At 55.3% G+C, this 14,919-nt stretch overlaps 2 protein-coding genes across 2 annotated transcripts in view; one reads left to right on the forward strand and one right to left on the reverse strand.

Moving 5' to 3' along the window:
- Positions 1 to 1,951: 1,951 nt before the first annotated feature.
- Positions 1,952 to 7,833, reverse strand: VOLCADRAFT_86794 (uncharacterized protein; the record flags this gene model as incomplete). The annotated part of the gene is made up of 7 exons (XM_002946593.1): positions 1,952 to 2,006; positions 2,865 to 2,973; positions 3,413 to 3,464; positions 3,812 to 3,949; positions 4,222 to 4,275; positions 5,263 to 5,380; positions 7,811 to 7,833. The coding sequence occupies 7 exons, from the start codon at positions 7,831 to 7,833 to the stop codon at positions 1,952 to 1,954; spliced, it is 549 nt and encodes a 182-aa protein (XP_002946639.1).
- Positions 7,834 to 9,512: 1,679 nt separating this feature from the next.
- VOLCADRAFT_103053 (uncharacterized protein) overlaps positions 9,513 to 14,919 on the forward strand; it is a gene marked incomplete at both ends in the record, with an annotated part of 13,333 nt that continues 7,926 nt past the window's right edge. Inside the window, 10 exons of the mRNA XM_002946423.1 lie at positions 9,513 to 9,692; positions 10,159 to 10,238; positions 10,468 to 10,525; positions 10,963 to 11,052; positions 11,771 to 12,007; positions 12,290 to 12,446; positions 12,990 to 13,096; positions 13,634 to 13,720; positions 14,143 to 14,226; positions 14,532 to 14,669. Of these exons, the coding sequence (XP_002946469.1) occupies positions 9,513 to 9,692; positions 10,159 to 10,238; positions 10,468 to 10,525; positions 10,963 to 11,052; positions 11,771 to 12,007; positions 12,290 to 12,446; positions 12,990 to 13,096; positions 13,634 to 13,720; positions 14,143 to 14,226; positions 14,532 to 14,669 (1,218 nt within the window). The remainder of the gene's footprint in view (positions 9,693 to 10,158; positions 10,239 to 10,467; positions 10,526 to 10,962; positions 11,053 to 11,770; positions 12,008 to 12,289; positions 12,447 to 12,989; positions 13,097 to 13,633; positions 13,721 to 14,142; positions 14,227 to 14,531; positions 14,670 to 14,919) is intronic.

Genomic DNA, 14,919 nt, shown 5'->3' on the forward strand with positions numbered 1-14,919 from the left:
GGTTAGTTGTGGCTTCCTTACTTCCGGCGTATCAGTTTATTCTCCGTGGCATCAGCTTCACTCGTTCACGTGGTTCGTCTTCCCCCGGCCCTTCTGACCCCCGGGGGGCCCAACCACCCCCGGGCTGCGGGAGGGGCCCCGAGGGGGAGAAGAGGTAACTGAGGCGGTCTTTCAAGGGCCCCGGGGGTGCGGCCGGCGGCCGGTGTGGCTGGAGTCGGAAGAGGGTGCAGTGCGGCACGGCCTGTGTTCCCGCCAGACCGGCTCCCCCCCTCGTGGGGTTTCAGGCACCGGGTGATGATCTCCCTTGCGCTCAAAACCCCCGCCCTCCCGGATGATATCGACTATAAACTAAGCTGCGAGGACTTAGGGTTTACGATGTGGATCTCTTGGCGCAACGGAGCACGTGTCTGTGTGCGAGCGCGCGCGCGTGTGTGTGTGTGTGTGTGTGTGTGTGTATAATCGCAGGCTTCTTTTTTCCCCACAAATTGCTGCAGCCACCGGGGCGCGCAATGGGCATGTCCTTGGTCCTGTGCGGTTGATCCGGGAACCCCACGCTCGCGTGTGTGTGTATGTACGTATGTGTGTGTCTGTGGGCTTCTAAGTGGGTCTTATGATTCCCCCCGACCGTATTGATCGGGAGTGTCGTACTGCCACCGGAGGAGAATGCACGTTAGCCTTGACAGCTGGGCTTGGGAGTGGGGAGCATGGTGTCATGGCGCGTGGGGGTGTCTGAGAGCGTGTGTGTGTGTTTTGTTGTTGTTGTTGTTGTTGTTGTTGTTGTTGTTGTCGGTGGTGGTGGTGGTGGTGGCTATTTTCTTCCTCACCCAGTACTTCATTTTGCACCATGCTGTTTCCTCGCCTAACGACAGCGAAAGAATCTTAGTCATTTGGCTTAGGGGGCATCTTCATCATTTTGTCTGACTTATTGTTATTATCACTCACTCACAGAAAGGGCGTGTTTTACTGCGTGGTTTTGTGTTTTTACGCGTTTGTGCTTGTGATTCCTCACTCGGTTTTGGCAGCCAATTGCAGGATGGGGAGGAGAAAGGCAGTAGGAGCAGATACATTACTATAGTAATCGCAACAAGTACAGCTAGCTGACTCTATAACACACGCACAAACACGCACGAACAAACACGCACAAACACGCACATATGCATGCATGCTTGGGATCCTTAGGGTGGTTGAGCACAACTGGGCGCAGTTGGGGGGTGCTGGGACGAACACATCTCACATACATCATATGGCATGGCATCGGGATGCATTGCATCATGCACATGCATGCGGGGCAGCTGGGCGAGCCAGGGACTTTTTTACATTTAGGCTGTAGCTAGGGAAACGTGACTATAGCACTGTGATGATTGATAAAGTAGGACACTACAGAAGAACAGTAAACACGGAACGCAGTACACATGACCACAACGGTAAGGCAGGGTAGGCAGGCGAGCACGACATGATGTGATTTGAAAAAAGGGAGGACGCGGCTATACGGTGTAGTATCTTTTTTGCGTATCTATCTATCTATCTATGTATCAAGCTATCTCGCTGGTGGGGAGGAAGTGGACGGCGGTTGCTCGCCTGCTCGCTGTGGTTGGCATGGCAGTTTTCGTCAGTCGTCGTGTGGAAGCTCTCGCGCACATAGGTTTTGAAATGGTGGACGGTCTCATAAGGACTCTCCATAAGGACTCTCGTCTTTGTTCCGAAAAGTCCGGCGGTGGTTGCAGTGGATTAGGTGGTGGATTTGGTCGGCCTGGGTGGTGGATTTGGTCGGCCTGGGTGGTGGATGGAACCTCCTGTTCCCTCCCTCGCTCAAACCGATCCCGTGACAGGGTGTGTTTCGGCGACACCACCTCTTGTGGAAGGCGAGATGCAGCGCGCACCCAGGGGGGTGGGGGTGGGGGTGGGGGTGGGCCTTGCGATGGCGGGTTGCCACCCGCCGCCACCCGCCGGCTCAGCCTGCTGCGGGGGGGTCCTTGAAAGCGCATTGGGGGGGGAAGTCCGGGAGGCTGTTTGGGGCCGTGGCGAGGGGGCGGCGGGCGGGAAGGCTGGTCTCGGAGGGAGAGCTCGGCTCGGCTTTCCTGGCATTCCTCTGGCCCGACGGAATCCATGTTGCTTTGCTCTTGGCTAGCTTTCCGCGCACGGGTGCATATGTATATCTGTGCGTCAGTCCGTCCATCCGTCCATTTGCCTACGAGAGCGTACCTTGAATACGTGAATGGCAGGACGTGCGAGTTGAGTTGAAAACAACGTGAGTTAAACATTGTGATGCGTTGTGCTTGGGCATCATGTACGGCATGTGTGCTGTGTCCGTACATTATGCCGTACAAATGGCATCGGAAAGGCTGCCTGACTCAACCGTCTGAGTCAGGGCTCTAAAACTGAGGAGATGGTGGGTTGGTAAACGCACAATGTTGCGTTGCTTGTCCATCAGCGCATTCGGGCGCGGAGGGCTTCACTATCATTATATAGCAGTTGCAGCATCAGCAACAGGAGCAGGAGCAGTCCGCGTTTTTTGTTCACTTGCATACTACAAGAATAATTTGGTTCATCATCACGAGCACTCTCAGCACATAGCAAGCATGGGGCTTGGGAGCGAATGGGGGGAGCGAATGCGGGTTCCACGCCATTACATGATATTTTTTCCTTGCAAGGGGCTTTCGAGGGCCCCCGACACGTTGTGTTGTCGTTTTGTCGTGTTGTGGTTCACACAGAAAGAGCGAGAGAGCGTGTGCGTGTGTATGTATGTATGTGTATGTGTGTGTGTTGCGCCATGATGAGGCATTCGGGGTCTCGCATGACCTGCAGGCATTCTCAGCAAAAAGGACGCAGGACTTTCCCCCCTCCATCCATCCACCCACACTCACCGGGAGGCGCAACATGGTGGGGTGGTCAAGGGGATCACAGCGGGAGCTGAGGTACTTGGCGTTGCCGTTGTGGGCTCCCTTTCATCAGAGGTACCTGGGGAGATATTTCCTGGCGGCGGCGGCGGCGGGGGTGATGGTGGTTTGGGCGGCGGGGAGGGTGGAGGGGGCTGTGTCATCTCTGCCTAGTTGCTGCTTATCCACCTCATACCTCCTGCCGTACTTGTCGTACAGATATGTCGTACGATTCTGGCATCGGGGGGATTTTTCCTCATACGACCGACAATCATGCGACTGACCGCAACAACCGTAAACATCTTGGGGTTCTCTTGCTTGCTTGCATACATACATACATGCATGCATGTGTACAGGCGGTCTGCCTTTACCATGACGACGCTTGCGGACTGGGCTGGGCTCTTTTCCAGTGCCGTTGTGCGTTGTACGACACGCGTACGAGTCGTACACACGTTACACATACACGCCGGTCTGACATAACTTTGGTGGGTCAGGTCCGGAACACTTTATTTTTTGCTGCATGGTGGACCACCCACCTTGATTTGAGATGTGTTCGCTTCGCTTGTTTACGGATGGAAATGTATACGTCTAGGTGGTTGCGGCGGTTGCTTGGTTTCAGTTTTGTAGTTTCTCTTCGGCTTCGGAGCTGCTGGCTAACGATGTTTTCTTGTCAGCGAGAGGCGAATACCACGCAAATTGACGAGACCAGCATGCATACCGGTACGCGCGCGCGTATGCATGTGTGTGTATGTATGTACGTCGCCTTGTCGCGTTCCTAGGGGGGTAGAAGCGCAAAGGCGTGTCTGTGGGGGGAACCCCCGGGAGGCGGTATTTAACGATTCAACGGAGTTCTTCCTTCTTTTTCTTCTCCATCTTTTTCTCCTCCTTTTTCTTCTCCTCCTCCTTCTTCGTATTTAGGTGGTGGTTTGTCGCACCTTGTCGTTCGGTCGGTCCTCAGCTGCAGATGCACCACGAACTGGCGAGCCCGATGGCTTTCTCGGCCGAGAGAACGATCTGGGGCACACGCCGCATTGATCACACCGTACTTCTCGGTGCCGTGTCTCGTGCACAATCTGCGAGAGTGGAGGGCTGCCGTACGACGCGGGGCCGCGGATGAATTTTGGGGGTGATTCAGGAGAATGGAGGAGCTTGCGCACGCACGCGGTGCGCGGGGCACGCGGACATCCACACGCGTGTCAGGGGGAGTCGGTGGGTGGGGGGGGAGGTTTGTGTATTTGTGTGTATGTGTGTGTATGTGTGTGTCCCCTGTGCGTAGGGGGGAATGGTAGGGTAGGGGTGGCTGTGGATGAGGATGGGCGTGTGCTTGTGGGCGTGTGAAACCCACCAAATTGGACATGGTAATGGACATGGTAAAGAGGATGCCGAAATGTTCGTGCGTCTGTCCGTATGTATATGGTGTGTGTAAGGAGGGGAGGGGTTCCGTACAGGTGCTCTTAGCAGTAGCCGTACAGCGGGACGCGACTGTGAAATGGAGACTCAAGACTGCGTCGTCCCTTGTGCCGTGCGCGTTTGTGCTGGAAGGCAACCTTATCGCCGTGCCTCTGTGTGTGTGTGTGTGTCCACGTGCGCGAATTGGTGTGTGCTGCGGGGCTTCTCCGTCTCCGTCCCTTTCCCCCCCGCGTCCGGCCTCTCCCTCTCTCCCCTTCTCTCTATCCTCCCGGGCGGCACGGAGCCGGACCCATTTGGCCAGCCGGGTGCGGCAGCTCCCCTCCCGCCCCGCCTTCGCAAGACTGATTCATCAAGAGCTTGTCTTGTGCCGACTAGGCCGACCCCGTGTCGCTCGCTTTTGCTCGCTACAGATTAACGCTTCGCGATTGCGTGGTGACGGAGCGGAGGGGGGATTGTGCACGTGCACATACACGCACATACACCACCTGCGCGTGCGTGTTCGTGTGTTTGTGTGTTTTGGGGCTCCCCAATGTCCTCGGGTGTCGGACAGTGTGCAGGAGCAGGTTGGGAGTTGTGGAGGCTGAATGACGTTGAGGTGGCCTTTTGTGAAGGTTTCGGGTATATGCGGGCAGCAGTAGCAGCAATAGCCATAGGGCCGCATCGTACCACTGCCGTACATCCGTACATTCTAAGTTGTGAGGGCTGACGGCGGAGAGAACTCGGTGCCTGATGCAGCGGCCGTGTGATAAGCGGAGGGGGGAATGCCAGCTCAGTTTTGCATTTTGGAGGTGGGCGGTGGAGTCGCTGCACAGCACCGGACGCGGCCCTCGGAATTTGGCGCTGTCTATTTATGTATGTATGTTTATATGTATGTATGAATGTACCTATGTATGTACGTATGTGTGCATGTATGAATGTACCTATGTATGTACGTATCTGTGCATGTATGTATGTGTGTATGTGTATGTGCATTTACGCGGCAAAGGACTTGATCGTCGTTAATGCCCGCCTCCTTCACGGACGCCTTGCCTGACCGCCCCTGGGGCGGCGTAGCGGAGCTGGAGGATGCCTGATCCCACCAGCCTCTAAATGGACTGGAGCCGATGTTGGGTGAAGGGGCTGGAGGGGGTAAGTGCGTGGCCTCAAGGAGCACTTGTACCTAGTACTGGCGTGAGGGTGATGAGAGCTGGTGGTGGTGGTGGTGGTGGTGGTGACGCTCATTTTCACATTGGAGACTTCTGAAGGGATTTTCACCTGACGGAAGGAGCGGTTGGCGGTTGGCTGCCAACGGCTGAGAAACAAATAATGGCATTGGACAGGTCCTCGTTGAGTTATGTGTCACTGCCGGCATCCCGAATATTGTCTGTATGTGTGTCTGTGTGTGTGTCTGCGCGTGTGTGTGTGTGTGTTTTGCACCTTTAGTTGTGTTACTCTCCAAAGGTGTACCCTAGGGGGGCCCGTACCTGGGGAGCCCTGGGGGGACCCGAGGGCCTGCAGCCTAGGGCGCTATGTCCGAAATAGATAGGTCTCGTAAAAACGCATAAAGAAAACACTAGCATCACAAGCCGAACTCTTTGGACTGCTATGCCGTAGCAGTGCGCGTATTGGTATTTGGGACCCTCCTTCGTGCGGGTTTCGCCTTTTATGTTATGTATTTGTCCGGACGTTCCACAACCGCTGCGGTTATGGAACCCTTGACAAGCTGGATAGCGGGACGGTTTGAAAGCCCCAAAGCGAGCTGGGCTGGGATCCGAGGTCACTGCACAACGGGAAATAAAACTGCCTGCCCGGTCCCTGTTGCCGAACGACATACATTGACAACCGAACCTTAACACCACCACCTTCTCACCACGACGAAGTAATTGATGCCTTTGATCGAACGTTCAATCTCCCATGTATGTATGTATGTATGTATGTATATGTGTGTCCGTGTGTGTTGACGCCTGGGGCGTGTTTTGCCTTTTACCCTGTGTCATGTCGTCGTTTGTCAACCTCCCTTTTGCTGGTCTTGAAGTACAATGTACTGCATTCCGTACAATGTACTACAGTGCAGTGCGGAAGGTGGGCTTATATCCCGATGTCCGCATCTTCTCGCGTGTTATTCCTGCTTATCGAGTTGGGGTGCCGCAGTTCCCTAATCGAGTGTCTTCTGTTTTGTAAGGCCTCGCCGTACAGCTTCCCTCGGCAAACCCGACGTGCACAACAGCGCAGCAGAACAGCAACTTCATTTTCCCCCAGCACAGCGTGTGAAAGGCGGTCTAGCAAAGGTGGATGCGTGGACTGCGAAAAGTGCAGTGCGTCCAATTCGATGCGATGGTTTGCAATGCTGCGGGGCAACTGTCCTGGAACTGCAATCATCGTGCTTGTGGTTCGGCAGCCAACCAACTTGTCGACACATTGTTTGTCGAGGCGAGGTATTTATCGAGCAGCTGTTTTGTGGAACTGCTGCTGCATTACGCTTTACCTGCTATCGCAAAATGACGAGCATCCCTAACTTAGGCATTCATACGCGACTCGGCCCATAGGAGCTCCATATATTTGAAAATATCTAATGTTGTGGTACAATTGGCGTACAATTGGCGTACAAGGAAAGTACTGCTAATGAACCTTGTTCACATCGTTCGCGCGTAAACGTGCATCCTGGAAAAGCAATTCGAAATATAAAGGGTGGCTTTATAGAATCGGCTGTTATGTATGCCGCTGCTTGCCTGGCGACCAGGGCTGGGAGGCAGTTGCTCCTCTGCATTTGTCGCCAAGCACCTTTATGGAGATCATTCGGATTATCCTTTTGCTTGTCACCAGTCGGTAACAGAGGTCGGCAAATCAGGCGGGTCCTGCGGGTCCCTACCACAGTACCCGCAGCCGAAATTTGTCTCAAGGCCCTGTAAGGCTGCGGGTCCCTAATGACCAATTTGCAGCCTCTATTGCAGCCTCTATTGCGGCCCTACGGGCCGCACGCTGGACCTGAACCCTGTCGGTTAATTTTTAGGTTTATTGACCGAAATTATGCCCTCCCGCAGCCGTAGAAACCGATTTGCCGACCTCTGGTAGGGTAACCGACATAACGAGCTAACGACCCAGTAACTGGGGTTTCACCGACGGATAAGATTGCCGATATAACGGTTACCCTGCCGAAGCGACCGGTTGGGTTATAGCTAACCGGTCGGTTACCGATGGCCCTTTTATGCCAAAGGGGGGCCGCGCGGTTTCCTCGCTCTTTCCTTGGACTTCCTTGGAATTGCTCAGGCTCAGCTCCGCCACACTCCGCAACTCCAGCCCATCCATGCCAACTGCTCCAGCATTTCCCTCCTTGCCGTCTCGCGCACATCTCATACGTGTCCTATTCTCCAGCTCGACTGGCAATGGGGAACTGGGTTCCCGCACTACAGGAGACTATAGCATCACCCGTTCTTGTTGAGATCGAGGCGGCACGCAATGCACCATCCATGTATTTGCATTGGCGCCTTAGCAGCAAGTGTGTACACCGGATTCATAAGTCACTCCAACGCTGACGGCTGCCGCACCCGGCCCTCGCAGCTATATCCATAATAGTGAGCGTCTTGTCCAAACACGACGCCGTTCCTGCCTCCGCTTGCAGCCCAGTGCCGCACAGCCTCCCCTGCGGGATACTGCGGGGCGACAGGCTGCACCGAGGGGCCGAGAGCCCTTTTCGGCTTCAAAGAAGCTGCTGACTACCCGGGATAGCATTTACTTCTGCATTTTATTTGGGCACCACCTCGACCTCGGATGTCACATGAAGTACCACAATATGCACATGCTCTGAGAACTGCGCGTGCGTGTTAAGTCCAAGTCAAAAGCGCGACCAGGCAGTAGCAAACTAAGGCCCTCAGCGAGCTTCAGTGTCCACCAGCAGCCATATTGCAGCGACATGCCTCACAGCCACCGAGGGTACACACATGCACAAGGACGCGCACCCATATTCACGATATGCCATACTTTCACTCCCAGGCCAGGGGCACTCTGCCGGCGATCGCAGCTAGTGAGAGGTACCCCTTCGCCATGGCGATGGCAAAGTTGCTGTTGGGGACATTTATACATATTTCCATACGTAACCCTAATAGGGTTCCGATGCCCTGCAGACGCCTGCTTCCAAAAGATATCCTTGACCGCGGTCCCCTCGTGGCCCAGGCCCCCTAACGGGCACCCAAGTGCTCCAGCGAGCCCTTTATGATGCGCACAGCCCCATCAGCAGACTGATACGCAGTCCAGTCCAGCGCTCGGGCCCATCATTGCATACCGGTATCGGAAGCATGCAGATCACGCAGAATCATAAGCCACAGATAGCTTTCTGTCTAGCTCATACATGCCCACAAATAGTAGCGATGGTTATGGCTATGCATTTAAATGATGGTTCCAGAAACAAGCTATTCAAAGCTGTGGATGTATTTGAAATTTTATATTAGCGTGAAGGCATCAGGGTGCGAGAAACACTTGCAACGCAAATCATGCCCAGGTTTCCAAACCTGCAGGTGCAGTTGCAGCGAAACACAGGATAATTAAGTACACGGTTATAGGTGTTTTTCTAGATTATAGCCGCGCAAGCGTGAAGTTGTGTAAACTTTCTCGTCATCCTGCGTAGCTGCTGACGTACCGAGAAGAAACGTTGTCATCCCGTTACGGACGTCGTGCCGTACGTGTTGGGATAGGTGGGTTCAATCTGGCGCACCGCTTGTGACAGTGCATTGACACAGAAAGCGTAGAATAGCGGGGTCAAGCTTATGCACACGGATGGGTCACAGAGGCGCCTGGGGCTGAGAGATTCGATGACCATTTCACCAATCCCAACCGCTAACCCCTTGGCATGGCAGTCGAGCATCTTCCGAACATATCACCACCACAGCATGTATTGACTACAGAATCAAAACTTTTTCTCACTTAGGTATTTTCTTCCGCGATTGCACTGCAACCAGATATCGTCCCGACATTGTGTGGTTTTTCAGGATTAAGTCGTCTTTGCGACATTTTCAGAGCCCTAAGGGCCTTTCATGGGCTGTGGTGCTTCAAAAGAGAATTCGAAAGTTGAAGCTGTGTCGGCACAAGACACCGTCCCTGTCGGTGACGCAAGCGTGAGCAGGTATCCGACAATCGCGGTTGGGACGCCTCTCCGCATGTACAATACATGGAGAACATTTTCCGATATTGATTCTCTCCGTCGCGAAAAGCAAGGTAATTGTAATAAACGGTTCTTGCCGATTTGATAACAGGATGAGTCGACTTGCCAGCAAGGAACTTGAAGCCATAGCCAAGGATGCCGCTCTCTCCGTCTCTGGCGACAACGGTACGGCGGAGACTCTTCAAAAATTGGTGCTCGAGCGCGTGTGCTCTTCCGCGCGTGACGAGTGGCATGCCGACGCGGTGGACGATTTAGGAAAGCAGCTGAGACTGGTGAGCCAAGAAACCTAGTCATCCAGCGTTTTTCACCTCAAGGCAACTTCTGCATATATGTTGAGTCATATTAAGCGCAGCACCCGCAGCACTTTGACCCCTTCCTCAGGGCACGATGAGCCCTTCCCGCCGTCTGGATCAGCGTGGTCTCTCTTTCCCCACCCCCCAATGCATTTCCCCCCCACACACACCTCCATGTTCGGCGTAGGGCCCCTGCTACCAATAAGCCACCAGGAAGTCCCAGGAGAAACGGGATCCAAGATCCAAGATATTCCCCTCCCTGAATGTCTTATTCGCGATACCCTCCCAATTTTCTCCCCATGGTTACGAATGCCGTACTCCCTTCCACAATCCCACATCACCCCACCGCCCCCTCTTCCTGCACTTTCCCTCCCCCAGCCACCTTACGTATGCTCCCCCCCCCGTCTCCCCATACACCGTGCTGCCGGAACCCCCTCGCCGGCAGTCCATAGTGGTGTTCGGAGCCTCCGGGGATCTTGCCAAAAAGAAGACCTACCCCGCATTGTACGAACTGTTCAAAAAAGGGTAAGGGCAGTTAGCAGCAGCTACTTGGCGGCGGCGGCGATGGCGGCCGCCAGCTGTACGGCATTTCCTGCCCCGAGAGCCATCCGGATACGGCAATAATCTATTCAGTGTATAAACTCCGAAACAATTCATTCGCAAAACCTTTCTGGGCCCTCCTCCCCTCCTCCCTTCCCCCCTTCCTCCCCTCCTCCCTCCCCTCCTCCCCTCCTCCCTCCCCCCACGGCCTCAGATTCCTCCCTCGTCGTGTTCAAATCGTTGGATACGCTCGATCCAAAATGAGCAGCCAGGTGTGTCAGGGTGGGTTAGGTGGAGGGGGAAAGACGAACCACACACGAGTGAAGCTGCTGCCAGGGCAGGAGTGTACCAGGAGTAGAACTGACCAAAAGGCGTCCTTAAAGGCGGCGACCTCGGGATGACGAAGTGAAGAAGATGTCGGAAAGATTACCTACCTAAGCCGCCAGGACTAAAAAAGCAGAAGGGGTGGAGGGGGAGCAGAAGAATAGGGGGGAGGCGGACAGGGAGTGGTGTGAATGAGTGTGTGTGTGGAAGCAGCTACAGCTTCCTCGTGTGTAAGAGGTTTATGGAATTATAGTTACTTCCTCCATGGACGACGGGTATACCATGTACTGGCATATTCGTGGGCCCTTTTCTACCCGTAATCGAACTTCGTACATCGTGTCGTACCTTCTCGAGTCCGTACATTGTACATCGTACCCCCGTTCAGGAGCTTCGAGAACGTCTGAGGGCCCATCTGGAACGGGATTGCGAGTGCGTGGAGCAGTTCCTGAACTGCTGCTCGTACATGGCGGGGGAGGTGGGTTTTGGGAGTGGGGATGTCGTACGTTGCGCTCGGGCATGGAAAACAAGGGTGGGTGGGTTTTGTTTGTAAAGGGCGCGCGGGCGTGTGAGTTAGGGTTAGAGGTTTAGATGTTCCCGCGCTGTGCTTCCCTTATCTCCCCCCCTTCAACCCCCAACCCCCAACCCAAACCACCCCACTCCATACACACACACAGACACGCCTATCATAGGGCCCTCCCGGAGGCCCCCCCACCTTCGTGCTTATTCTCCTTCCTCCGTGTTCTCCCGCTCCAGTGCGGCCATTTCCCCCCTACTTTGGTCGCAACCCACTTCTGTCCTCATACTCACACTCATCAACAAGTTCTTCACTTCAAAGTAACGGAGAGGTCCAGGAAGGGGCGGGGGTGGGCGCATTCGGGAGCGGCAAAGGTTCGAAACGAAGTTGTTTCGGCTGATATATATACATAATTTATCGAACTCACATTGCGTCGATCCACATGAGGAAGGAAATGGTTATAATACATAAATAATATTTTACATAATAAATGAAAGAGATTATAATGGTTAGGATCAGGTGTGCCCGGCTGCGCTTCCTTACCACCACCACCACCGCCACCACCACAACGGCACTTTCCCTCACCCCCTCCCTCCGCTTGCTCTCACGCACCACACCTGGCCTTCCCCCATTCCAAACATGTACCCAAACACACAACATGCCGTGCCATGTACAACAGTACGACACGCCGGAAGGGTACGAGCGCCTGGGCTCGGCGTTACAATCCTGGGAGCAGACCATGTGCCTGGGGGTGGGGGCAGCAGCGACTGCTGCGGGTGTTGCTACAGCCTCTGGGGGCGCGCTGGGTGGCGGCAACGGAGGTGGCGGTGGCGGTGGTGGTGGCGGTCCCCTTCTGTCTGGCCCCCGCCTGGGTCGGCTGTTTTACCTGGCCCTACCTCCCAGCGTCTACCCGCAGGTGGGTATGTATGTATGTATGTGTGTATGTGTGTGTGTGCGTATGTCTGCGGGTAGGGGGTTGGGGCAGGTGTATATGTGGTGGGCCTAGGGGTTGGGAGTTTGTGTTTTTATGTCTGTATGTATGTGTGTGTATCTGTAGGTTTTGACTGACTGACATGTATGCCTGTATGCATGTCCGTGTATGTGTATCTTCTCAGGGTTTCGGAGCCCCCCCCCCCCAGCCCACCTGCCATTTGCCACCCCCACCCGCTCACGGAAGCTCCACGCGGCTCACGTGCAGGTGTGTGAGCACATCAAGACGCAGTGCTCTACGTTGTACGGCAGAGGAGGTGGCGGCGGCAGCTTCGGTCACACCGTGGGCGAGGGGTCGGGTCGCGGGCGCCTGTTCCCCGCCGCCGAGGGCAGCTTTGTACGGCTCGTGTTGGAGAAGCCTTTTGGTGGGTTTTGATTGCCGTACCCCTCTACCCCTCCCACTCTTCCCCAAACCCCGGGGCAGTCGTTGTTTTGTTTTTGTTTCTGTTTCTGTTTCTGTTTCTGTTTCTGTTTTTGTTTCTGTGTATGTGTATGTGTATGTGGGCCGTGGAAATCCTCGGAAACTGCTTCGGCTGCTGCTGCTGCTGCTATTGCTGCTCGTGTTGCTGCTGCTACTGCGACTGCTGGTATTGTGTCTGCTATGCTATTGGTACAGCTACTGCTGCTACTGCTACTGCAGGAGCGATCCCGTTGGTACTGCAACGTCATTCGCTGATGGGGCGTCATCGTACCGCGTGTTACCCGATATGGTTTTCCTTCCCCCCGCTTATATTCTTGTTTCACACACACACATACACACACACACACACGGTTGAGGCCGTCCGACTGAATACCTATTCTACCGTATGTGTCTGCCTGTATGTATGCAGGGTAGTATGTGTCTCTCTGTATGGATGTACGTATCCCTTTCTTACCCCCAACCGCTCCAACCCCCAACCCCCCCTCAGGTCACGACCTTCAGAGCAGCGAGCTGCTAGCCCAGCAAATTGGCAGCTACTGGCCCGAGGAGCAGCTCTACCGCATCGACCACTACCTGGGGAAGGAGCTGGTACAGGTACGTGTGTGCACGCATGTATGTATGTATGATGTGTGAAACAGGGGGCTGTATCTTCGCCCGTGGCAGCTACCCTGCGAAACCCTGCCTTCCCCGGTATTTCGGGGCACCCTCATCCAGTCTCCCTAGTCAACTTCTCAGTGGATCGCTCAGATTCCGCACCCACCACCAGCATCCAACGGAATCTGCCGGGTCGACAGCGGCCCAACTCCATTCCTGGTCGGCTCGCAGGTTAACTTTATCCCAGGTCACTACCGTCCATCAACTAGGGGCGCTATGCCTTCCACCATCGGAAGGACTTTTGACCCTAATGGGTATCGATCCCGGGATCTCCCGGGGGCAATGGTCGCGCCTTACCAGTAGTGCCAAACCCTATGTATGTATGCATGTATGTATATATGTATGTGCGGCAAGAGTGGACATTGAAGGAAGGGTAAAACTGGGAGTACACCGCTGCCGGGGGGGTGCATGCGGAATGTGTGCCTTGGAATGCCCTTGACCCTCGGCATGCATCACCCGCCGTCGCCATTTCCGCAGAACCTGCTAATGCTCCGCTTCGCTAACCCCATCTTTGGCGCCTTTTTCAACCGGCACTACATTTCAAATATTCAAATCACGTTCAAGGTACGCAAAAACGGACGTATGGTCGCGCGGTGTGTTTAGTACGTGTGTATGTATGTGCGTGCGTGCGTGAGGGCAGGGCAGGGCAGGGATGCGGTGCCCGTCACACGTACAGCCTGGTGGGTGTGTAGGTGGGTGGTACGAGGCACGCGATGGGGTGAGGCAACACGCCTTCCGCCCGGGTCCCCCGGGCCCCCCCCGCCAAAGAACGCCGATCGGTCAGTTTTGCTTCTGGTGCACTCACTTTCCTTGGCAACAGCTTCTTCACACGTTCGTGGTTCGTCTTCCCCGGTCCCCCCCCCCCCGCACACGCGTGTGGTTCGTCTTTCCCCCCCGCACACTTCAGGACACCCCCCCGGGGGCTCCCACAGCATCCTAAAACCCCCCCGGGCCCCCCACCTCCCGTTTCGGCCCACGTCCTGCAGGAGCCGTTCGGTACGGAAGGCCGCGGAGGTTACTTTGACCAGTACGGCATAATCCGGGACGTGATCCAAAACCACCTCATTCAGGTAGTATGGCACATCGGTACATCTCACCTAACCACCTAACCAACCTTAACCACCTAACTACCCATTCGAAGAAGGTATTGGCCCCACAAGGCGATTACCTGCTAACCTGGATGGTGGTTGTGGTAGTTGCTGTTAACGGCAGCAGATTATATTCCCGATTCCGTGCTTAGCCGGAACTCCCTCTCCCACACACACACAGATTCTGGCGCATCCGTCTTTTCTTGGCATCAGCTTAACTCGCGCGTGGTTCGTCTCCCCCCCCCCCACACACACACATACACATACACACACGCCTGACCCCCCAGGTTCTCGCCCTGCTGACGATGGAGGCTCCCGTGTCCCTGCACCCCGACGACATCCGCGATGAGAAGGTCAAGGTGTTGCGGTGTGTGGCACCCGTGGGGCCGGGGGACTGCGTGCTGGGGCAGTACGTGGCGGATAAGGTGAGGTCGGGTGTGTGTGGGGGGGGGGGAAGCGGGAGAGCGGGGGGAAAGGGTTAGGAGTGGAGTACACGGGGGAGGAGGTGGGGGAGTACGGGCAGCGGCAAGAGGGGCCGTGTGTACTTTTTGGGGGTGGGGTGGGGGGAGGGAATACACACCCTTTGGGGAAGGAGGGTTGGGCTGTACGACATGCTGGCAACGAGCCGGCTCTCGCGATGTCCTGCTGACAGCCCACAGCCTCTCCAGGGTGTGG

The sequence above is a fragment of the Volvox carteri genome, assembly GCF_000143455.1.
Source record: "Volvox carteri f. nagariensis unplaced genomic scaffold VOLCAscaffold_3, whole genome shotgun sequence".
Lineage (NCBI taxonomy): Eukaryota > Viridiplantae > Chlorophyta > Chlorophyceae > Chlamydomonadales > Volvocaceae > Volvox > Volvox carteri.